This window comes from Moschus berezovskii, chromosome 23 (assembly GCF_049115385.1).
Source record: "Moschus berezovskii isolate FMDL1 chromosome 23, NW_MosBer_1.0, whole genome shotgun sequence".
NCBI lineage: Eukaryota > Metazoa > Chordata > Mammalia > Artiodactyla > Moschidae > Moschus > Moschus berezovskii.
Window position 1 is genome coordinate 15581796 of NC_142482.1, and position 22621 is coordinate 15604416.

Sequence of the window (22621 nt, forward strand, 5' to 3'; positions counted from 1 at the left end):
TTTCTAACACATTCTGTGGACAGGTTTCATCTCCTGTCTTTTTCAGATATACCATTTTAATACTTAATAGTCATCTAAAGTTTAAACTTCAGATTCTCGAAATAGCATTCCTTATTCCTGAACCGTCTGGGGCTTAACAGTTTTCTTCTGTCATCTTTGTTATTCTAGGAATTATATTTGGATTGGGAGTGGGTAACGTGAGAACATTCTTTAGATGACTTTTAACATCTTGTAAATTCCCGTTACAGATAGCTAAGAGCAAGCAGTGTGCTATGCATGCAGATGTCACAGCATTAAAGCAAGAGAAGAATCCAGTCCCTGGCGGTGAAGAATGGATGCTCGAAGGGTGCAGGGCAGCGGGTGGGCTCAAGAGAGATTTTCTAAACAAAAACTCAGAACCAGAGACCTTTAAGAACTTTGATGGCGATCACGCATGCTCAGTCAGGGATGATGAGTTTCAGTTCCAAGGGCTCTGGCACACCGTGACAGCCAGGCAGTTGGTTGAGGCTAAACTTCTGGACATGAAAACAATTGAGCAGCTGCGACTTGGTCTTAAGACCATTGAAGAAGTTCAGAAAACTCTGAGCAAGTTTTTGACAAAAGCCACTTCCATCGCAGGGCTTTACCTGGAATCCACAAAAGAAAAGATTTCCTTTTCCTCAGCTGCCAAGAAAATCATCATTGACAAGATGATGGCTGTAGCATTTTTAGAAGCTCAGGCGGCCACAGGTTTCATAATTGACCCCCTTTCAGGGCAGACCTATTCCGTTGAGGATGCAGTCCTTAAAGGTGTGGTTGACCCTGAATTTAAAATCAGGCTACTTGAGGCAGAGAAGGCAGCCCTGGGCTATCCATGTTCCTCTAAGGTGTTGTCAGTGTTTCAGGCCATGGAAAATAGAATGGTTGACAGACAGAGGGGCAAACATATATTGGAGGTACAGATTGCCAGTGGGGGTGTCATCGACCCCACGAGGGGCATTCGGGTTCCCCCAGAAATTGCCCTGCAGCTAGGACTGCTAAATAACGCCATCCTGCAGTTTTTACATGAGCCCTCCAGCAATAGCCGCGTCTTCCCTAATCCCAATAACAAGCAAGCCCTGTATTACTCGGAATTACTGCGCATGTGTGTCTTTGATGTAGACAGCCAGTGCTTTCTGTTTCCATTTGGGGAGAAGAACATTTCCAATCTCAACGTAGCGAAAACTCACAGGATTTCTGTTGTAGATACTAGGACGGGAGCAGAGCTGACTGCCTACGAGGCTTTCCAGAGAGCACTGATCGAGAAAAGTACATACCTGGAGCTCTCGGGGCAGCAGTATCAGTGGAAGGAAGCCACGTTTTATGAGTCCTATGGGCAGCCTTGTCGCATGCTGACTGATGCTAAGACCGGATTACAGTTCAGTATCAGCAAAGCCATAGAGCAGGGAACCATCGACAAAGCCGCCATCAAAAAGTATCAGGAAGGTCTCCTCACGCTCACAGAACTTGCCGATTCCTTGCTGAGCCGGTTGGTCCCCAAGAAGGATGTGCACAGTCCTATTGCGGGTTACTGGCTGACGTCCAGCGGGGAGAGAATCTCTGTGCTGAAGGCCTCCCGTCGGAATCTGGTCGATCGGATCACCGCCCTCAGATGCCTTGAAGCCCAAGTCAGCACTGGGGGAATCATCGACCCACTGACCGGCAAGAGGTACCGGGTGGCCGAGGCCTTGCACAGAGGCCTGGTGGATGAGGGCTTTGCCCAGCAGCTGCGGCAGTGCGAGCTAGTCGTCACGGGGGTCAGCCACCCTGTCACCAACAAAGTGATGTCCGTGGTGGAAACTGTGGCTGCAAACATCATCAGTAAGGACATGGGAATCCGATGTCTGGAATTTCAGTACCTGACAGGGGGGCTGATGGAGCCCCAGGCTCAGTCCCGCTTGTCCATTGAAGAAGCTCTGCAAGTAGGGATTATAGATGTCTTCATTGCTACGAAGCTCAAAGATCAAAAGTCCTATATCAGAAACATCCTCTGTCCCCAGACGAAAAGAAAGCTGACATACAAAGAAGCCTTAGAAAAAGCCGATTTTGATTTCCACACAGGACTTAAACTCTTAGAAGTATCTGAGCCCTTAATGACAGGAATTTCCAGCCTCTATTATTCTTCGTAACAGGGCATGTTCACATAAGCAGGCATATGGGAGATGCTGTGTTAGTTCACGTTGCTGTGCCCACAGCTTGACGATAAGCTCCACACCCTAGTCACTGTGTCACACGCTAGGAGCACCATCAGTTTCTTGAGGGCTGGAAACACTGACTGCTCAGAAGAGAGAATACTTTTCATTTATAAATTTTTTTAAAATAAAGTTTTATTGGAACGCAGACACACTCGTGTGTACATGCTGTCTTTGGCTTACTTTTGGGCGCAAGGACAGAGTTGAGTAGTTCTGACAGTGACCACATGGCTCCCAGAGCCTGAAGTACTTGTCCTCTGGTCCTTTATACAACACAGTTGCTGCCTCCTGATCTGGAAGAAATTGCATCACTCCTCTAGACTAAAAGTCAGGTTACTTGGATTTTAGACTCCAATCTGCCTGAGAGAATAGGTTTAAAATAGAAAATAACAAAAGATTTACTGCTCTTCATAATGGTTCCATTTAGCTTTGAGATTCGTTTTTTGAACTCCTACCCACAGTAAAATAAAAGTATTTTACCTGAAATATGAGACAAGCTTGAGAAACATCAGTGAGTTTACAGCATCCTTACTTCAGAATTCTGCATCCCTGATGGGACCCAGCCTGCTATTAGGGTTCCCATTTGTTCAAGAATTCATTATGCTCACCGAAAGAGCACTTCATAAGCACCATGAAATCAAAGGGGAAATGTGTGTTTGTTCCCATATCTGTGAAGCTGTGGTGGTTCAGATCGCCTTGAAAAATGCATGTTTTTAGTTTTTCTGTATGTGGTAATCTACTTTACGTGTAATATGTTTACCACCATCTTCCATTCCTAGTTACAACTTTGTAATTAAAAGCAGCATTGCGAACGGTTTACCTGCTGCAGGAGGCGGAAGGTTTTTCTTAGTTCCGTGTATTTTTTTTTTTTGTCTTTGGTAGACTTTATTCTTTCAGCTTGCCATTGTCTTAGATTCTTCTGTCTAGAGAATTCTGATTGTAATGCTAATGCAAAGGCAGCAATTCAAAGAGCTTCGAGTGCTTCATGAATAAAGTTGAGTTTTTGAATATGTCATGTTAATAGACCAGCTGGGAGGTTAGATTGATCATTCAAGAGTGTTTGTCACAGCTTGCTTTGCTCCCTTAAACATTTTGGAAGTACATCTGCCACATGATGTGTTGAATGTGGTTAAGTGAATGAATAAAATATCTCAGTAACCTGTGTGTGATGAAAAAAATATTTTTACATCCTTGTTTTCTGTGAAGTGATTAATAGCTTGGTCATTTACTGGAATATATCTTTTTTTTTTAAATCACTCACACCTGTCAGAAGTCACTGGAAGAAGAAAAGAAAGACCATGTTGAAAAAGCCAAAGAATTACAAAAATGGGTATCAAATATCAGCAAGACACTGAGAGATGGAGAGAAGGCTGCAAAGTCTTCCTTTTCTAAGCAAAAGGTATTCCCCGAGATCCTGGTTTAATAAGAATTTACTGAGTCGATACAGTCCATCTAAAAAATACTTTTAATTCTTTAGTTTTCCCCATTTCTTTGGGCAACTATAATGAAGAGCAGAGAGCTTCAGTAACTTGCCCAAGGAATCACAGTACGTGGCAGAAGCAGCTATCTCTGCTCCAAATTCTGAACTTTATCAATACTCATCTCACTGTTAGCCAGTATGTGGTCCTGGTGCGCCGCACAGTGAGCTCTGCTGCTTGGCCATTTTGATTAGCACTGCTGGAAAGCAGAGTCACTCTCTTTTGTGCCCTGAGTATGTCCACGCACTCCTGTGTCATAAAGAGATGCAGGTTCCTTCTTACAATATGAACAAGTTTCAAGAAGAACAAAACACAAACCAAGAAGACAACATGTGAGGATTGAAATTAGTTGTGCTTTTCTGGATCTTTTCTGTTTCATAAAACAACTTCTGCCCTCTACCAGGAATTCTAGGTTCTTTCCCTCTCCTAATGAAGTCTTCAGTTCTGTGGGCTAAACTTGTCTACTTGGCATTGGTTGAGTGGCTACATCTCTTGAGACGTTACTGCTCTGAGGTGTCCATTGGAATGCCCCACCTGATGCTCCTAGGGCACTGGGTTAAGTTAAGCAGGGTTACTGTTGCTAGTGATAGCATTGAAATTGCTGGTTTATTTTTAAAAAGTAAACCTCTGCTAAGTTAAGCAGCATTTTTCTGGGGTACATTTCCTATAATGCCCTCCTGAACTGTGGAAATCACAGAGGTGCTCAGTAGCTTTTTACCTTCGAGCTCTGCATCAACACACACTTGTCATCACTTGAAACAGACATTGTGGGCATAATCTAATAGTGGAGAACTTCAGTATCTTGTCACATTTCACCTGTGGTGCAAGGCAGGTGTACCATCTCTGAGGTTCCCCCGGGAGAGCTTTATAGACCTGAGTATTTACTTGAATTCCCGTTCAGTTGAAATCAAGCCAGCTTAGCTCATAGTCTAGCAAACTGCATTTTACAGAGTGTGGAGGAAATAAGCTGGAAAACACAATTACATTGAGTGTTTTAAACCTAAAGCCTTCAAAGTGAATGTGAATGTTTAGTTTAAAACATCTCTATTTCCCCCCTGCTAAATAGGAAAAGAAAATAGGAACACAGACCTTAGCAAGGATTTATTTGTGGAGAACAAGTTCCTTCTGAGGAGTGTGGTTTGTAAACCCTTGATTTCCTCATTCTGTGGTCATGAGTGCTCCAAAATTTTATAGATCCGTTTCAGGTTTACACCTGGCAGATAGAAGAATAGATACTTTTTCCAGTGCAGATTGTGGCCTCGGGTACAGATCTTGAATTACTCTTGGTCTCTCTATTAAAAGAAATTTCAGGTAATTTGATGTCCATAATAAGTGTCTTTCAAAAAATTAGTATGGCCTCATGCTTTCCTATAACCACAAAAAATAGACTTTAAATTGATTCTCAATAGTATATGTCTGGGAATATATACCTTTTCATTGTCCCATCACTTCAAAGAATGGTAATTACTTTCTGACGTTGTTTAGTCACTAAGTGGTATCCGACTCTTGTGCCACCCCGTGGCACCAGTGGCCTACCAGTCTCCACTTGTCCATGGGGTTTAGGGCTTCGGAAATGATACACTTCTGAATTAGGAGAAAGTAATACAACGGCTTGCTTTTCCCAAACAGTTCAGTTTTATTTCTCTGACTGTCACTGGCGACTTTTGCAAGCAAATGTCTTACTAATAGAAATTATTTAACCTCGTTCTGCAGATCTAGAGAGAAATACTTCCACCGTGGTTTTTTCCAAAGGAGTGCTGTTTCCATGTCTGTGAGGATGGTGATGTTCCAGTGCTGAGCATCTGTGCCTCCTTCATTCGTGGTTGGGTTGCGATGGATGCCAGAATCTTACCATACTATATTATTATTTCCTCATGGAAATAATGGCCTTTGGATTAGAGAGAGGGGCTTCATTCATTGTGCATTCTCAATGAAGTATTCATCTTATCCAGACCTGCAGACTGGGAACAACTCATGGTATTGACTCAAGTCACCTGAAAATAGACCCGTTGTCTGGGTGTTGATGGAAACTTGGATCAGTTTTTTAAAAAGACTGGTGTCTAGCCTTTGTGAAGGAAGAGCCTGAGTGTGCTTTCTTTACCTTGCAGATTTCCAGTGAGGAAATTTCAATCAAGAAGGAACAGTTATCTGAAGCACTACAAGGCATGCAGCTCTTTCTGGCTAAACATGGAGACAAGTATGTTGGTTTTAATTAGGTCTTTTATTCACAGTAGCAAAGTGGTCTTCAAAATGCTCAGCAAAGTAGAAGATGTTAAATTTTAGTGGAAGGTTTAAAAATGGAACTCAGTCACAAGTTTAGTTAATAACCTATGATTATAAAGTGATTTAATTGTCACTTTTCTTGACTCTCAGTCTTTACCAAAATTCTGAAATATACTTATTATCTCCATATATTGCTGATAAGAAAAACAGGCTCAGAGTTAAGGATCAGTTGCTAGTTAGTTGTAAAGATTCCAAGCCAAGTCCTGATTCTAAGTAGTACTTACTCTCCAAGACCTGTCTTTTGAAAAATATGTATAAATGTGTTCTTTATTTCCTTAGCTGAGACCTTTGGCAACGAGATTTCTAATGGTTTGGTCCTTGCTTTGAGGCCTTTCATATATTTTAGCTTCAGGAAGGGATGGAATCTACCCTTTTCTTAAACACTTTTTTGGCTGTCATCAGAATTAATCTAGAATGATTTTATACCTCAGTAAATTGGGTTAATTTCCTTATAAATTTCATTTTTATCCTCTTTCTGCTTGAGCAAGTTTCATCTTGAGTCATGGCACGTTACTTGTCCCTTTTCCATGTTGTAACTAACAATGGGATCTTTCCCTCTGTTAGATAACAGCAGTTGTTGCTTAGAAATTTGCATATGCTAGAGAGATGCTGATGTATTAGTCTCCACTCTTTCCTTTGGTCCTTTATAAAGGCCATCCTTAATTTACATAGATAGCCAATCTAGACCTGAGCCATCTGTGTATGAGATTATGTTATTTTTTATTGTATTATAGTATTGATATATTATTGATTTTTCTATTTTATGAGCCAATACTAATTTAGAAAAGTATTTTTCTTTATAAAATCATTGCACCTAGTATGTCATAGTTATCACTTGAAGACTTATATTCTTCATTTCCTACTTTCTGGTTATTTTAGAATGACAGATGAAGAAAGAAATGAATTGGAAAAACAAGTGAAAACTCTCCAAGAAAGTTATAATTTATTCTTTAGTGAATCTCTGAAGCAACTGCAACAGTCACAAACCTTAGGAGACATAAAGGTAGAGGAGAAGGTAATGTTATTTGTTTAGAACACGAAGCTGTTTCAAGACTCTCAGTCTAACTGCATGGTTGCAGAAATGTTATGTTGTGACAAAGAAATGATCTTGAGTTGTGTCCGTAGAAGAAACATGGGTGGGGCTCATGTAAGTACTTGGAGGTTTCCGTGTTGGTTATTAAATGCAACCTCTCACTTGCTGTCATCAGTTTCCGTGACATCTTAATCTCTGCCTTGCATGGTAAAAGAAAAGAATCATTCATTTTTCTAACTCTTCTCTTTCAAAGTCATTCCGCTGCTGCTACAGTAGGTATTTTAATATATAAATGTGATGATATAAAATAGTCTATGAGTCACCTCTAAAGGTGCCACTGGAATATGAGGGGGTTTGTCTGCTTTTCAGAGATAGACAGGAGATTTATTTGAGAAATATTGGGCCATATGTCTTAATAAGGATCCTCTTGCATCTTCAAAATATAACAAAAGTTGCTTACAATTTGGCCTATCCTTGAACTTTCAAAACTTGACAATACTCAATATTCAACACAATATTCAGAATTCAAAAGGTTATTTTTATATTCAATTCTCTTACTCCCTGGAGTACTTTGCACACTGTTTGTCGCATTTTGAGGGTACGTAGTGGTTTTTTCCAGCTTGTGGGTTTTTGGCTGTCTGAAGAAGTCCGTATGCTGTAAACATCAGTAGCATGGGGGTTTGAAGCTCTCCCGTGTCAGGAGACTAATCCCATCGGGTTGCAGGGAGCATGGTTTGCCTTTCAGGCGTGTGTCCTGTCTCCTCACCCTCATCTTCTCCGTGTCCTCACTAACCTGTTGATGTCCACAGTATGAAGTTTTCAATTCACAGATGCATGTCGTTTCCAAAGCTTTTCACATCCTGTGCTCTCGGTAGATCACTGACTTAGATCACTTGTGCATTTGAGCTGCCTAACATTCACAGCCTTGCCACACCTCGGTAAGTAGAGGATTTTTATGCTAAAGTGTCTTTTCTTATTTAAAAAACAAAAAAACGTGCAAACTAAATTTCTTGACGCTCTGCTCACCCTTGTGTCAGCCACTGAGACTTTTGCACTTCCCTTTCAGCTGGATAAAGTCATCGCGGGCACCGTCGATCAGAGCACAGGGGAAGTCCTTTCTGTCTTTCAGTCGGTGCTGAGAGGCCTCCTTGATTATGACACGGGAATTCGGTTGCTTGAGACCCAGCTCATGATTTCTGGGCTCATTTCGCCAGAATTAAGAACGTGCTTTAACCTCAAAGATGCCCAAAGTCATGGCCTTATCGATGAGCAAGTTCTGAGCCAACTCCAAGAACTCGATGAAATGAAGGAGATTATTTCTGCTGTATCATCCACCAGGGTTCCGGTGCTGGATGCCCTGGCTGAAGGTGTGATCTCAGAGCCCATGGCCATCAGAGTGCTCGAGATCCTGCTTTCCACGGGCTCGCTGGTTGTTCCAGCCACAGGAGAACAGCTGACCTTGCAGAAGGCTTTCCAGCAGCACCTGGTTTCCTCAGCCTTATTTTCTAAAATCCTGGAAAGGCAGAGTCTGTGCAAAGACCTTATCGACCCCTCCACCTCTGAGAAGGTGTCTTTAATAGATATCATGCAAAGAAGTGTTTTGCAGGAAGACTTAGGGATGCGGCTTCTGCCTGTGAGGCCGCAGGAAGGAGGCAGAATAACATTAAAATGTGGCCGAAATGTGAGCATTTTAAGGGCAGCACACGAAGGCCTCATAGACCGTGAGACCATGTTCAGGTTACTGGGTGCCCAGCTGCTCTCAGGAGGTCTGATCAATTCCAAGTCTGGTCGGAGGCTGACTGTCGAAGAAGCCGTGGCAGAGGGGGTGATGGACAGAGACACTGCCAACAGCATCCTCACCTACCAGGTGGAGACAGGAGGCATCATCCGCTGCAACCCTGCCAAGCGTCTGACCGTCGACGAGGCAGTCCAGTGCGATCTGATCCCTTCCAGCAGTGCCCTCCTGGTCCTTGAGGCTCAGCGAGGCTACGTGGGCCTCATCTGGCCTCACTCTGGGGAAATCTTCCCCACATCATCTTCTCTGCAGCAGGAGTTGATCACCAATGAATTGGCCTCCAAGATCCTGGAAGGGAGGCAGAAAATCGCTGCTCTTTACATCCCAGAAACTTGTCAAGTCCTTGATTTGGAGGTTGCCACACAGCTCGGAATTATAGATAATCACACAACATCAATTTTAAAAAGTATAACACTGCCCGATAAAATGCCAAACTTGGGAGACTTAGAAGCTTGTAAAAATGCCAGAAGATGGCTCTCTTTTTGTAAATTCCAACCGTCTATGGTCCATGATTACAGGCTAGACGAGGATGCTTTTGATGGAGAAGAGCCAGTGGCAACTCAGAGCTCAGAACAAACTAAAAAATTGTTCCTGTCTTATTTGATGATAAATAGCTATATGGATGCAAACACAGGGCAGAGGCTTTTGCTGTATGATGGAGACTTGAATGAGGCTGTTGGGATGCTCCTGGAAGGCTGTGGTGCAGAAATTGACAAGGACACACCCATGGAAGAATGTTTTGATGTCTTAAGACTCCCTGGTGTATTTCTGAATAACACTGCAAGTAAAGAAATGGGTGAAAGTCCAGCTTCACCAAGTAGTTTTGATAAATGTCATCAGAGGGAACCTGAACATAAAGAAACCCCTGAAAATACCATAGACGAAGAGTTTCAGGAATTGGAAACTAATGTTATCAGGAGTGAACTTTGGCTGTCAGAAAACCTGACAGATGTAATCGCAACTGACCTTAAAGTTAAGAAATCACCCAGTGTGTGTGTTCCCAGTTCCAGATCACACTTAACACAGCTTGGACTTGCTGATGTTAACCTGCCCAGACAAGACTCTGAAAACAGACTTGAAAATGGTGAAAATCAAAGTCAATTAGAAACAAAGGAACATGCAGATGAATGTAGTTGTTCTAAAAACCTTCAGAACTTTGCAAGTGATTGGATAGCAAATCCTATGATAAAATCAAAAGCTAGGAGAGCCTGTGATTTAAATGAAACAGAGAATGAAGATAATATTATCAGGGGTTCAGCTCTCTTTGACTATTCCCCCAGGCTGAGTGCCTTGTTAAGTCATGATAAACTGAGGACCGAGCAGGGAAGTTTTCATGACGTACACAGTGCAGCGAGTAATGGAAAGAAATGTGAAACCTCTCCATTGCCATTCAGTCACCACACTCAGTCATCAGGTCAAAGAATAGGAGAAAAATTTCAAGACCAGTTTCTGGGAATTGCAGCTATTAACATCAGTTTAAAGGGAGAACAGGCTGCAGAGGAATCTTTCAGTGGTGTTTGTAGTAATCCTCAGGTAGAATGTCAGAGTGATGAATTTAGTTCAGATACTTGTGGTGAAGATGCAAACGCACCTGCTACTTCTCAGCAGGACCCCGAAGATGAGCAAAGTGAGTCCACAGTGGGAGGGTCCTCAGGCGCCCCGACCCCGAGGGCTGGCACTCATTGTGTCCACCTGGCTCACACCCATACCCCATCTTTTGAAGGAACGGTCGGCGCCAGTGCTGGCGACTATGAAACGTCCCTGCGGGACGACTGGCAGAGTGACACAGACAGCGATGCTGACGTCGATGACACACCCTTGTCCGAGGACGACGGCCACGACTCCCTGCTTCTGGACGGTGACGACTGCGATTGTCTGCAGCCTGAGGACTGTGACTCTCTGCCAGAGGAAGACGACTGGGCCACTCCTCCTGGAGAGGTTTTCTGTGATGTTTCTAAAGAGGATGAACACTGTGTGAGGACCCAGGCGGAGCTGGCTGATAGCTTAGGTGTGAGGGGAGAAGCACAGTCTCTGCAGGATTTTCTCATAGGTGCTCAGAAGGCAGAGTTCAGCTCTGGTGAAGAAATCCGGTTAAATTCACTTGGGTCCTATGAAGTGAGTGGACTGTCGATGGAAACTGCATCTGAAAGGGACAGCACAGATGACCTTGAAGATGACGAGTCTGACTCATGGACTGACTATGAAACTGTGGGAGGGAGAGAGAGCTTCAGGACGGCGGTAGAATCTGAGGACGCTGGCTGCTGGGAAGGGAGAGAAAAGGACTGTGTGACTGGACAAGGATTTGAATCTGTTCCTGATCATTTAGATTCTCTGCAGAGCAAAGACAGTTACGAGGATTCTGTGTCTGGCTGTAGCGAGCAGGACGACAGCAATGATGGTGGTGCTGACGCTGGAGACGGCGCAGGAGGGGAGGGCGCAGAGCCTGTGGGCCAGGGTGTGGCTGCAGCCATGGTTGTCCCCGGGTGTGTTGCCGCTGTTCCCGAAACAGAAAACAGCCGTGCAAGTCAAAGGAACAGTAAAACGATTCTCCCGACTCAAAAGCACCATCATAATTCTTCACAAAAACAGCAGTGTGTGAATGTTTTACAGCCAGAATCAAGTAGTAAAAGTAGCTTAGGTCCTGAAATAAACCGCTTTCCGGAAGATACAAATGAGGTTGTTGGAAAAAGCATTGGAGATCTGTTGAATCATGAGATGGTCCTTCAGGATGAATTGTTGCCTATCATGAGAGACACTGAATCAGAAAACACCTTTAGCCCTGTTGGTGCCAGTGTCAGTTCAGCCTCTGAACTCGAGGACCACCGAAAGAGCACAAGGCTTGAGCTGATTCTGCCGGCATCTGCTGACTCTGTGAAAGGTGGAAATCCATATTATGAGAATGTGACACTTCGTGGGGACTCCTCTTCTGATAAAATCATTTGTTCTGAGCCCAGTTTCACAGGAAAACCTGCAGAGGAAAGCCATTTGTCATTCACAATGTTTGTAACTTATAATGATCCTCCAGGCAGTGGAAGGGATCTAATTAAAAGGAGAGCTGACAAAAACAATATACAAATAGAAGATGAAGCATCAGTTCCTAAAATGTGCACGGGTAAAGGAGAAGTTCTCGTAGAAGGTCCCGTAGAAGATAATAAATATCCTAAACTTTTGCCCAGTAAAAGTACAAGGGAGAGTCTTGATTTAGATAATAGTACATTTCCATTCCCACAAACCACACACAGTGAAGAACACAGTCAGGAAGGAAGCCTTAAAAACACAACAGTAGCTCTTAAAGATGAACCACAGAACCTACCAACAGCAGTTAGTAGAAGTCCCGTTCAGTTTGAGAATCTTGAAGAAATATTTGACTCACCAGTTTCCCAAGCAATCAGTGATGACGTGACTTCAGACATGACCTTGTCCAAAGGGTTTACAAGGATTGAGACAGATTCATTCCCCGATGAACCTGAAGGTATGCTTGATCTGTTTACTTACTTAAAGCATTGTGCTGAAGATGTAAAGGCAAAGGATGTCCTGAAACCAGGTGAAGATACCCCAAGCTGTATTCCAGTCGCTTCCCCTCCCAGGAAAGAGCATTTACAATTAGGAGTTGTTAATTCAGACGAGAAGGCAGCTCTTGCCCAAGAAGACTCACCTCCAAAGGAGATGGCCCAGCAGAAAGACCTTCCTGCTGAAGAAAGCAGATCAGGAATCCCCAAGTTCACACCAGCAGGAGATGAAAGCACGCCTTCAGGCTTCCCTCTTGGAAATGCGGAAGGCCTTGGAAAACATATGGATTTTGTGCAGTCAGACCTCTGTGCAGATGGAGTAAGAAATAACTCCAGTAAGACTTTAAGCACTGACTGCTCATCCTTAGAAATTAACAGCAAGAAAGAGGGGATTGAGCAGCAGAAAGGGAAAGAACTAGCCCCGTCTCCAGGAGCCCATGGCAGTGAGGTGCAGGTCGCTGAACTATCTCAGGTCCTGGTGGAGGATGTCACGGATACCTTAAAAGGTAGTTTGAAAGAAAGTCGTGTGACTCAGGAGCTTGGAAAACCTTCAGCCTGTGCAGGTGCTAACCTTCCAATTCAGACCTTAATTAAAAGAGTTAGCTCATCACAGTTGTTGAATGAAACACCTGGTGTGCCCAGCGACTCTAACACCAGTGGCTGTGGCATTTCCCGCACCAAAAACTTGCCAGAATTAAAAGCAGAGCGCAGAGAGGATCCGCTTTGCACTGCAAACCTCAAGTCTGAATTGCTCCTCGATATACTTAAGCAAAATCAGTATAGCCAGAAAGTTATAGGAGCTTTTGAACTGATGAAAGAATTAACTCAGATGGAGTGTGATCTGGAGAAAAAGGGTGGGACATCTGAACTTCTTCCTCTGCAGCTTGAAGATGTATTCTGCAAGCTGCTTGCTGACGGATATTCGGAGAAGGGAAGACAGGGTAGAGACTTGAATCAAAAATCACCTACAGCTCCTGAGGTGACAGATGAGGAGCCACATATTCTTGAAGAATTCAACAGCAAGGGAGGAAACCCCTGTTCCCTCAGTTTACAAAGTGTGAAAGAGGGTGGCCCAGAAAACTCTCCTGTCTGTGCACCAGCTTTGCCAAGAGATGGGAGGCTGAAGGAGCTGTGTGCTGAGTCCCCAGGTCGTTTGGAATGTATTTCAGGGTCAGAAGACTTGGCTTCTGGAGACAGCTCGACCAAACGAGTAAGTGGACTTTCCATTTTATAAGCAAGTAGCTGCATGGAGCATTTGGGAATAATCACATATATTTTATTTGCTTGAAAAATCTGCATAGAGCCGATTGAATGAAATGTCCACGTTTATCTTCAGTTTTCCAAGGAGCTGCAGCAATGTTTACAGCACAGATCAAAGATGTGCGAGTATTTGGCTTTGCTTCAAGACATGAAGCCCCGCTTTGGCAGCCAGGACTCCTGGGATGGCAGTCTAGAAGCTTTGAGAGACCAGCTGAAACAGTTGGAGGTAAGAATCGTCTGCTGATGGTTGTTGAGGGTGGTTAGCTAATGTTGATTTGGAAAATTAAGATGAGCACTTATCTATTTTGAGTCTTAGTTAATACGTGTGTTTCTCACTAAATATATACAAGATATGTATTTTTTTCTGCAGACATTTGAATTGGGATTGGCTACAATTGGTGTGATTTTAAGAAAAGACATGATGCTGGCAGAGGAATTTGTAAAGTCTGTGCCAGGTGACTTCCCCAGGGGACCCCTCGAGGACCTGAGCGTGAGCCTCCAGAGTCTGCAGACAGCCTTCTCATCCCTCCAGGCTGCGTCTTCAGAAAGAATGAACCACATCACCCTGGTGATCGACTCTGAGGTGGTAGGTACCAGAACATCTCATGCCAAGTCAGATCTACTTTTGGGAGAAAGTTGAGGGTTTGAAAATTTAGTCATAAGACGAAATGTTTGTTCTTAAATTGTTAAGTCCTTAACACAGGATCATTATTTGTAGGAATTTAAAATGTGGGGAAAGATAAAAATGAACGTGCAATTTTTATTTTCTAGTCTAAACTAGCCATTTCCCATGAAGAGTTTCTGCAGAAACTTCAGTCATTCTCACGTTGGATATCAGAGACGAGCAAATCTGTGAATGATGTGGAGGTCATGACAGTTCGAGACACTGAACTCATAAAACAAAGCTTGGAGTTTCTCAAGGCACGTGTCAAAATCAATAAGATAAAGAGTGTGTGTGTGTGTGTGTGTGTTAGTCACCCAGTTGTGTCTGACTCTTTGAGATTCCAGGGACTGTAGCCTGGCAGGCTCCTCTGTCCATGAAATTGTCCAGGCAAGAATACTGAAATGGGTTGCCAGTTCCTTCTCCAGGGGATCTCTGTGACCTAGGGATCAAACTCGGGTCTCTTGCATTGCAGACAGATTCTGTACTGCTGAGCCACAGGGAAGCCCTTTAAAGTATTGGGTTGGCCAAAAAAGAACATTAGGATTTTTCTGTAAGATGTTACAGAAAAGCCCGAATGAACTTTTTGGTCAACCCAGTACACAAGAAAACTTGTGGACTTATATTACAAAGGTTTAGGGAAAAGGTGACTTGCTTATACAAGTCTGATACAGCAGTAACATGATGCTTCAGAGCTGTCATTCTGTCTTTAGCTGCTACCTTTGTGAAGCTGTAACCACCACTGCCTGTTGAGACTGGTATTTATGTATTTATTTATGTATCAGTCACATAAAGATACAGTAATTTAAGTCAGTCCTGTGGCTGTATCGTAGCATTAGTCATTTAGTCGCACCTTTTCCCCCAAGTTGTTACTGTGAACAGCACCTCTCATGAATGGCAGGAAATGACACTCTTGGCCTGTGAGTCAGAAAACTGAAATTCTGGCCTCTTGGACTTACTTTTAAATCCCCAACGGTCTTATGTATGCGCTGCCACAATTACATGGATATTGTAAGCATCAGCAAACAATTTTAATGTTGATGTTTCCCTTCAGTGTATCTTTACCTTTTGCCTCGGTTAAGTTTTTAAGTACTTCTACCAGACAAGGTTAAAATATTCTGAGAGGGTGTTTTTTTTTTTTTAATACAATATTAATCACCATAGTATTGAAATAATTTCATTACTACCTTTCATTACAAATGATTGACTCAACTCAGTGAATTGTGAAAAAATATCAATAAAAACTTGAATACCTGATAGAAGAAGCATGCGTACGTGATAAGTTGCTTCAGTCGTGTCCAATTCTTTGAGACCTTATGAACTGTAGCTCCCCAGGCTCTTCTGTCCATGGGATTCTACAGGCAAGAATCCTGGAGTGGGTCCCTCCTCCAGGGGAACCCAAGTCTCATTATGTCTCGCATTGGCAGCCAGGTTCTTTACCACCAGGACCACCTGGGAAGTCCCCATATTTTGTATAAACGTTATTGTTGATAGAAACTTTCTATTGTGCCTTAACTTGCTGTTTATAACTAGTGCTACTTTGCTCACAGAATGTGTTGAAAGATCTCGGACACACCAAGACGCAGCTGGAGACCGCCGCCTTTGACGTGCAGTTCTTCATCTCTGAACACGCTCAAGATCTGTCTCCCACCCAAAGCAGACAACTATTAAGGCTCTTAAACACAACTCAGAAGGGTTTCCTTGACGTGCAGGACTCAGTAACTACCCAGGTGGAACATTTAGAGGCTCAGTTACAGCTAGAACAAGATCTCGATCATCAGAAGGTCTGCCTTTCTTTGTGGAGTCGAAATTCTTGGCTTTTAGTGCTTCAGTGTGAAACCTGTAATGTAGACCCCAGGGGCTGTGGGTAGGAAAAGGTAGGAAGGGTTCTCTGGAATGGCAGTGAATGGACAGGGTATGATGTAGCAATTCCACAACATATAAAGGTATTTTTGGTCCTAAGAAGGCTTTTAATTTTCATGACTCCCTCAGACTACTATTTTTAGGGGAGAGTTGTAATTTTTTTCCCTAGGAGGAAGAAATGTGTATGCACTGAGAAATGTCCAGGGATAAATTGATGAACATATGGAGACCGAAGGTTAAGGGTGTCTTTTCTTCTTGGGAGCAGGGTGGCCCAGCAGGATGGGACTAGGCTCTGGAGCCAGGCTGCCTGAGCTTACACCCTATTTACACTACTCATCCACTGTGGGGACCCAGGGAAAGTCACTGAACCCGTTTTCTCACTGGGAAATTGGATATTGTAGCAGTGTTTACCCAGTACTGTGGTGGGCATCAGTGAAAGAAAGAATTAAAACTCTTAGGACCTTGTCCAGCACGTGTCAGGCTCCTAGTCAACCTGATCCATGGCTGTAGAATGAGTAGAGTGAATTTAATAGGAAGATGAAAGATGCAAGCAATGGCTGGATTAATCTCTTAGGATGATGTAGTGAATTATTTGGGGTGGTCCATTCAGTATGAACCGTGCGCAGAGGTGGGGATAGAATTGGCCCCAGTGATGAAGGCACGAGACCTCGTGCAAAGCTCCTTCGATCTCCTCTGGAAGCACAAGCGTGGTCTCCAGCATGATACCCTGTCTACGCATAAGGAATATATGCTCACAGACTGATCACAACTAACTTCTGTTTTGATATCCTTTTGCAGAATTAATTGTGTGTGTCGCAGGTTTCAAGAGCTTCAGAAAATGGGATGTTTCTTCCTGTCGGTCAGAAGCTCCACCTCTTACACACGCACGTGGCCAGTGTTCTGTTGAGCGGTGCTGTCGAAGCGTGGCCTCCGCCCGTGCGCGAGCCGCGCTCTGCGTCACTCGCTCGGCGCGGCGTGGCCTCCGCCCGTGCCTGAGTCAAGCGCTCTCGCGCTCTGCGTCACTCGCTCAGTGTGTGCCCCACTGCTACCATGTTTACAGCATACTTAGGGACGCTTCTGTAGGGGGAACTTGCAAAATGTGTTGTGGTGAACAGCTGTGACAGTAGTGAGCGGGGCACCAGTTCATGAGGCTGTGGTTTTTCCTCCCTTCAGCTGGTGGCCGAGCGTCAGCAGGAGTACAAAGAGAAGCTGCAGGGCATTTGCGACCTCCTCACCCAAACCGAAAACCGCCTCATCGGTCACCAGGAAGCCTTTGTAATTGGAGATGGCACGGCCGAGTTAAAGAAGTACCAGTCCAAGCAAGAGGTAGAATCTAGCTTTGCGTTAGTGGGTCGAGTCCACGTTAAGTTGGATTACTGGTATTTGGAAAGCAGTTGGGGTTACTGGAAAGTAGTCATCCCTTTACCTTTTCAGAGGCATGGTGCACCCAAGACACCCCTAAATCTGAGCTTGAAACTTTATACTAAAAGTTGTATTTCAAGCTCTAGCAAGCCGGGTAATTTTCTTGACTTTGTTTTGGTGAGATGTTGAATGGAGGAAACATACAGAGGAGGTCTGATACGTGGGAGCAAACCTTGTATGATGAGTTAGAATCTGGATCCATTGAAGACCAGTCACTCACAAATCAGGAGACACGTCCATGAATTTGGGTTCTTGGTCTTTCTTCAGTTCAGTTCAGTTCAGTCGCTCAGTCGTGTCCGACTCTCCGCGACCCCATGAATCACAGCACGCCAGGCTTCCCTGTCCATCATCAACTTACGGAGTTCACTCAAACTCATGTCCACTGAGTTGGTGATGCCATCCAGCCATCTCATTCTCTGTCGTCCCTGTCTCCTCCTGCCCCCAATCCCTCCCAGCATCAGAGTCTTTTCCAGTGAGTCAACTGGTCGCATGAGGTGGCCAAAGTATTGGAGTTTCAGCTTTAGCATCAGTCCTTCCAATGAACATCCAGGATTGATCTCCTTTAGATCTTATTCCTTTCATTGTTCTCTGAGATTTGCTTCTTTTCATTGAAGGAACAAGCAGTGGTAACAGATAAAGCTTTATTTGGGTGTCAGGAGAAGGAACATTCTCTTTGCTGTGAGAGAGTTCCTGGTTCTGCTCCCAGACTCTGTGTTGTCGGCTTTGTAACTGAAGCTCTCAGAGCCTCGCTGACTTTGTTGCTCACGCTTCCACTGCTGCGTTACTGTCAAAGAGCTAAATATTATGTCAGGGGACCATCAGTTAATGCCGTACAGTGGTGGCTTAGTGAAAAGTATCTCTTTTTAAAAAATATATATTTATTTATATATTTTAAAGTATAGTTGATTACAGTATTAGCGAAGACGCAGAACACAGTGACAGATTACACTCCATTTAAAATTAACATGCTGACTATATTCCCTGTGCTGTACAATATATTCTTATATTTTAAGTATTCTATACATAGTATCCATAGATTGGAAGAATTAACATTGTAAAAATTGTCCATACTGCCCTAAGAAATCTATAGATTCAGTGTGATCCCTATCAAAGTACTCATGACATTTTTCACAGAACTACAGCAAATAATCCTGAAGTTTATATAGGACTACAGAAGACCTTGAATAGCCAAAGCAATCTTGAACAAAGCTAGAGTTATCTTGCTTCTGGATTTCAAACTGTCCTGCAAAGCTATTGCCATAAAACGAGATGGCGTTGGCACAAAACAGACACAGAAATCAATGGGGCAGAATAGAGTTCAGAAATAGACCCACCCACTTACAGTCAATTAGTTATGAGGAAGGAGGCAAGAATATACAAAGAGAAAAAGCCTCTTCACTAGGTGGTTCTGGGACAACTGGACAGTGCCTCTTCCAATTCAGATACTTCCCAGAAAAATTTGGGAAGCCTTAAATTATGGGGAAAAATAATGTGAAGACTTAAACATAAGAATGAAATTATAATGGATGAAAAAAAGAGGAAGAATTACATAGAGAAATCTAACGAGAGGAAAGCTGTATTAGTTGAGGAGAGATCTTACTCTGAGCTTCCAAGCAGCCAGGGCAAAGAAGCAAACATTACACTTTATAGAACTCTGGCATTTAGAAAAAAAATTGTCTTTGTTTGGAAATTATCTTAGGAACAACCTAGCTCATAATTTAGGGCATTATTTGTTTTTATTCTGAGCAGTAGATAGATGTTAAAGAATTAATGTTTAGAAACAGAATTGATAACATGTATTTAAAAACTTTTATGTACTCACATAATGTAAAATGTGTGTGTGCAAATTTGTAAAGATTATATACTAAATATTTGTTTTCAATGTTTTACAAACCACATCCATTTATTAACCATGCAAATCTTATACCGTTCTTTAATGTTCTTTGACGTTTCAAAGTACATTAAATATATGATTTAAATAAAATCATTCAAATGAACATGGTATTTAATATGCTTAACCTGTATGTGTTGTGTGTGGTCTCCTCTGCCCACACCTACCACCACTTTTAGAATGATGGTTTTGAAAGAGTTAGATAGGTTTATTAATTTAATAATTTTTTTTTTCTGTGTTAAAAGGAATTACAGAAAGATATGCAAGGAAGTGCACAGGCATTGGCAGAAATAGTGAAAAACACAGAGAATTTCTTAAAAGAGAGTGGTGAAAAGCTGTCACGAGAAGATAAGGCTGTGATTGAGCAGAAACTGAATGAAGCTAAGATTAAGTGTGAACAGCTGACTGTGAAGGCGGAACAGTCGAAGAAAGAGCTGGACAAGGTTGTGACGACGGCGATCCGAGAAGAAACGGAAAAGGTCCTTATTCAGATGCGTGGTGCCCTGCTCCTGTGGCTTTGTTGAGAATGACACGGGTCTCCAGTGCCTTGATTTGTTACCTGCTGTCAGGAGGTCAAAGAGATGATTAGCATAGAGACTAGAATTTTGGGTTTTCATGTATGTAGTTGACCAGATTTGAAGAATTGGCCTTGCTGAACTTAAGTTTTTTTTGTCGAAGTTGATGTGCAATATTATATGTTACAGATACACAGCATAGTGGGCCACAGTCTCTAAAGGTTATATTCAGTATTTAGTTATTATGAGTTATTGGCTTTATTCCCTGTCCTATGCATATATCCTTGTAGCTTTTTATTTGGCCTCGCAGCTTGCGAAATCTCAGTTCTCTGATGAGGGATCAAACTTGTGTCCTCGGCAGTGAAAGCACCCAGTCCTAACCGCTGGACTGCCAGGGGGTTCCCTTCTTGTAGCTTAATTTTTTTTTTACATATAGTAGTATTTAGGCTTTGTTGAACTTTAAAAAAAAATCTAAGTGGTATTGTGGAACTTTCTACTTGTGAGATGTGTGAGGTCTCATCAGTTATAATTTTGGAATGTATTTTAAGAACAATGGAAACTTCAGAGTAACTGCTGGTTGCTGTAAGACTTAATTTCATCATGTTCGATTTTCAGCGTGGGTCTGATTGTTTCCCCACTCTGATTTTTCAGTCATCTATTTGCTTTCAGAATGTCTAAACACCCATGCCTCAGCCCACGTTCAAGGTTACCTATTGTGACCTTTTCTGCCCAGGTTGTGGCTGCGAAGCAGCTGGAAGAGAGCAAAACCAAAATCGAAAACCTCTTGGACTGGTTGGCAAATGTCGAAAGAGACTCAGGACAGGCGGCGATGGAGCCGAAACAGGTCATTGAGCAGAACGGGACGCACTTTCAGGAGGGAGATGGCAAGTTGATGATGGGAGAAGAGGATGAATTTAACGGTAACCTGTTGGACACGGATGTTGACGGCCGTGTCGGGACCACCGAGGAGAACCTGAACCAGCAGTACCAGAAGATGAAGGTGCGTTGTTTCAAACAGGATATTGTTAGAGTCTCTTTTCGGGTCTGTAAAGATAGGAAGAACTTAGCACATGAGTTGTCCCTTCAAAGTTCAGGGACCCTTGAGAGTAAAGTCCTTTTTTTCTAGGCTCATCATTATGTCAGAATAAGTTGTGCTGAGAAGGGTAAACAAGTCAAAAGCAATGAGAACTACATCAACAGATGTGGAGTTCTTCTTTGTAAAGCAGAGTTGTAAGGAATAACAGCAGTAACAATGATAGCTAGCATTCGTAGAGCGGTGACAGTGGTCCAGGCATGCTTCAAAGCTCTTCACGGCTTGACCCATCACTTGGTCCCTTTAGGCCTCCCCACTACTCTGTAAAATGAGATTATAATTATAGTGGTGATGAGCTTATTGTTGTTATTATTATTCTCATTTTACAGATGGGGAAGGCTTCCCTGGTGGCTCAGTGGTAAAGAATCCACCTGCCAGTGCAGGAGACCTGGGCGTGATCCCTGGGTCAGGACAGTCCCCTGGAGAAGGAAATGGCAATCCACTCCGGTATTCTTGGAATACTTGGGAATGCTTGGGAAATCCCATGGACACAGTAACCTGACTTCTGTAGTCCATGGGGTTGCGAAAGAGTTGGACACAACATAGCAACTGAACAACAACAGATGGGAAAAACAACTTAGAGAATGAGCTGGCTTGGCCAGGTTGCTTCCAGTGAGGGATGGAGTTCGGCTTTAAACCTAGGCTGTGAGTCCCTCTGCTGAATTCCAGTCCGTGCCCGCCGTGTCCTCTTGCTTTCATGTGAGTCCTCTGCAGATCTCAGCTTGTCTCTTTTGGTGAAGGCTGCTGTAGAGGACAGAGAAGGCAATGGCACCCCACTCCAGTACTCTTGCCTAGAAAATCCCATGGATGGAGGAGCCTGGTAGGCTGCAGTCCATGGGGTCGCTACGAGTCAGACATGACTGAGCGACTTCACTTTCACTTTTCACTTTCACACATTGGAGAACGAAATGGCAACCCACTCCAGTGTTCTTGCCTGGAGAATCCCAGGGACAGGGGAGCCTGGTGGGGTGCCGTCTGTGGGGTCACACAGAGTCGGACACGACTGAAGTGACTTAGCAGCAGCTGTAGAGGAGAGGAGAGAAAGCTCACTGCATGAAGGAGTCAGAGCTGATGTGAATGCTGTTCCAGGAGCCAAGGCGGCGTTTGAGAGCTCTTTTTAGAGAGTCATGTCTTGAATCATTTTATTTCAGTGTTTGGCTTTTGGTGGGTTTCAGAAACGGTGGTGGTTCTGCTGTTTGCCTCTGAGCCTTTGTCTCTGGCATCTTGGGAACAGAGTGCTCTCTGAGAAGCTTTTCTGTTACAGGAATTAGAAAGTAAACCAGAAGAGTGGGGGTGTTCATTACATCACAATTTCAAGAGGTTATTTCAAAACCTGACTGTCCTTGCCTCTTAAAATGAAAAATGTAACAATTTCCCAAAGGAACCTTGTGAGTCAGTTACAGAGGAGTCAGGCAAGGTTAGGAACTCTACTGAAGGAGTAAAAAATACCAGGGTGGACCAGACACACAGGTGCTGCTCAGGCAGCCCTTGGTTTTGGCCACAGTATGACGTTTGCCCCTCTGAACTTTTTACTGCTGAGAAGATGGGAACCTGAGGAACTCCAGAAATCCCTGCTCTCCTGGCAGAGTGGAGAGATGGCCCAGAGGC

General features: G+C 43.4%; 1 protein-coding gene across 24 annotated transcripts in view; it reads left to right on the forward strand.

Moving 5' to 3' along the window:
* The window catches only part of DST (dystonin), a 542031-nt gene that overhangs the window by 376266 nt on the left and 143144 nt on the right, over positions 1 to 22621 (forward strand). For 16 of the 24 annotated variants that reach the window (XM_088831326.1, XM_088831327.1, XM_088831322.1 and 13 more), the window contains 11 exons: positions 3481 to 3609; positions 5797 to 5885; positions 6851 to 6986; positions 8071 to 13518; positions 13645 to 13794; positions 13939 to 14154; positions 14340 to 14489; positions 15780 to 16013; positions 17266 to 17418; positions 19651 to 19884; positions 20654 to 20920. In XM_088831326.1, coding sequence (XP_088687452.1) covers positions 3481 to 3609; positions 5797 to 5885; positions 6851 to 6986; positions 8071 to 13518; positions 13645 to 13794; positions 13939 to 14154; positions 14340 to 14489; positions 15780 to 16013; positions 17266 to 17418; positions 19651 to 19884; positions 20654 to 20920 — 7206 coding nt within the window. Of the gene's footprint in view, positions 1 to 248; positions 2365 to 3480; positions 3610 to 5796; positions 5886 to 6850; positions 6987 to 8070; positions 13519 to 13644; positions 13795 to 13938; positions 14155 to 14339; positions 14490 to 15779; positions 16014 to 17265; positions 17419 to 19650; positions 19885 to 20653; positions 20921 to 22621 lie in introns of those variants that run through there. The other 8 variants (XM_088831324.1, XM_055406676.2, XM_055406680.2 and 5 more) reach the window with 3 other exon arrangements.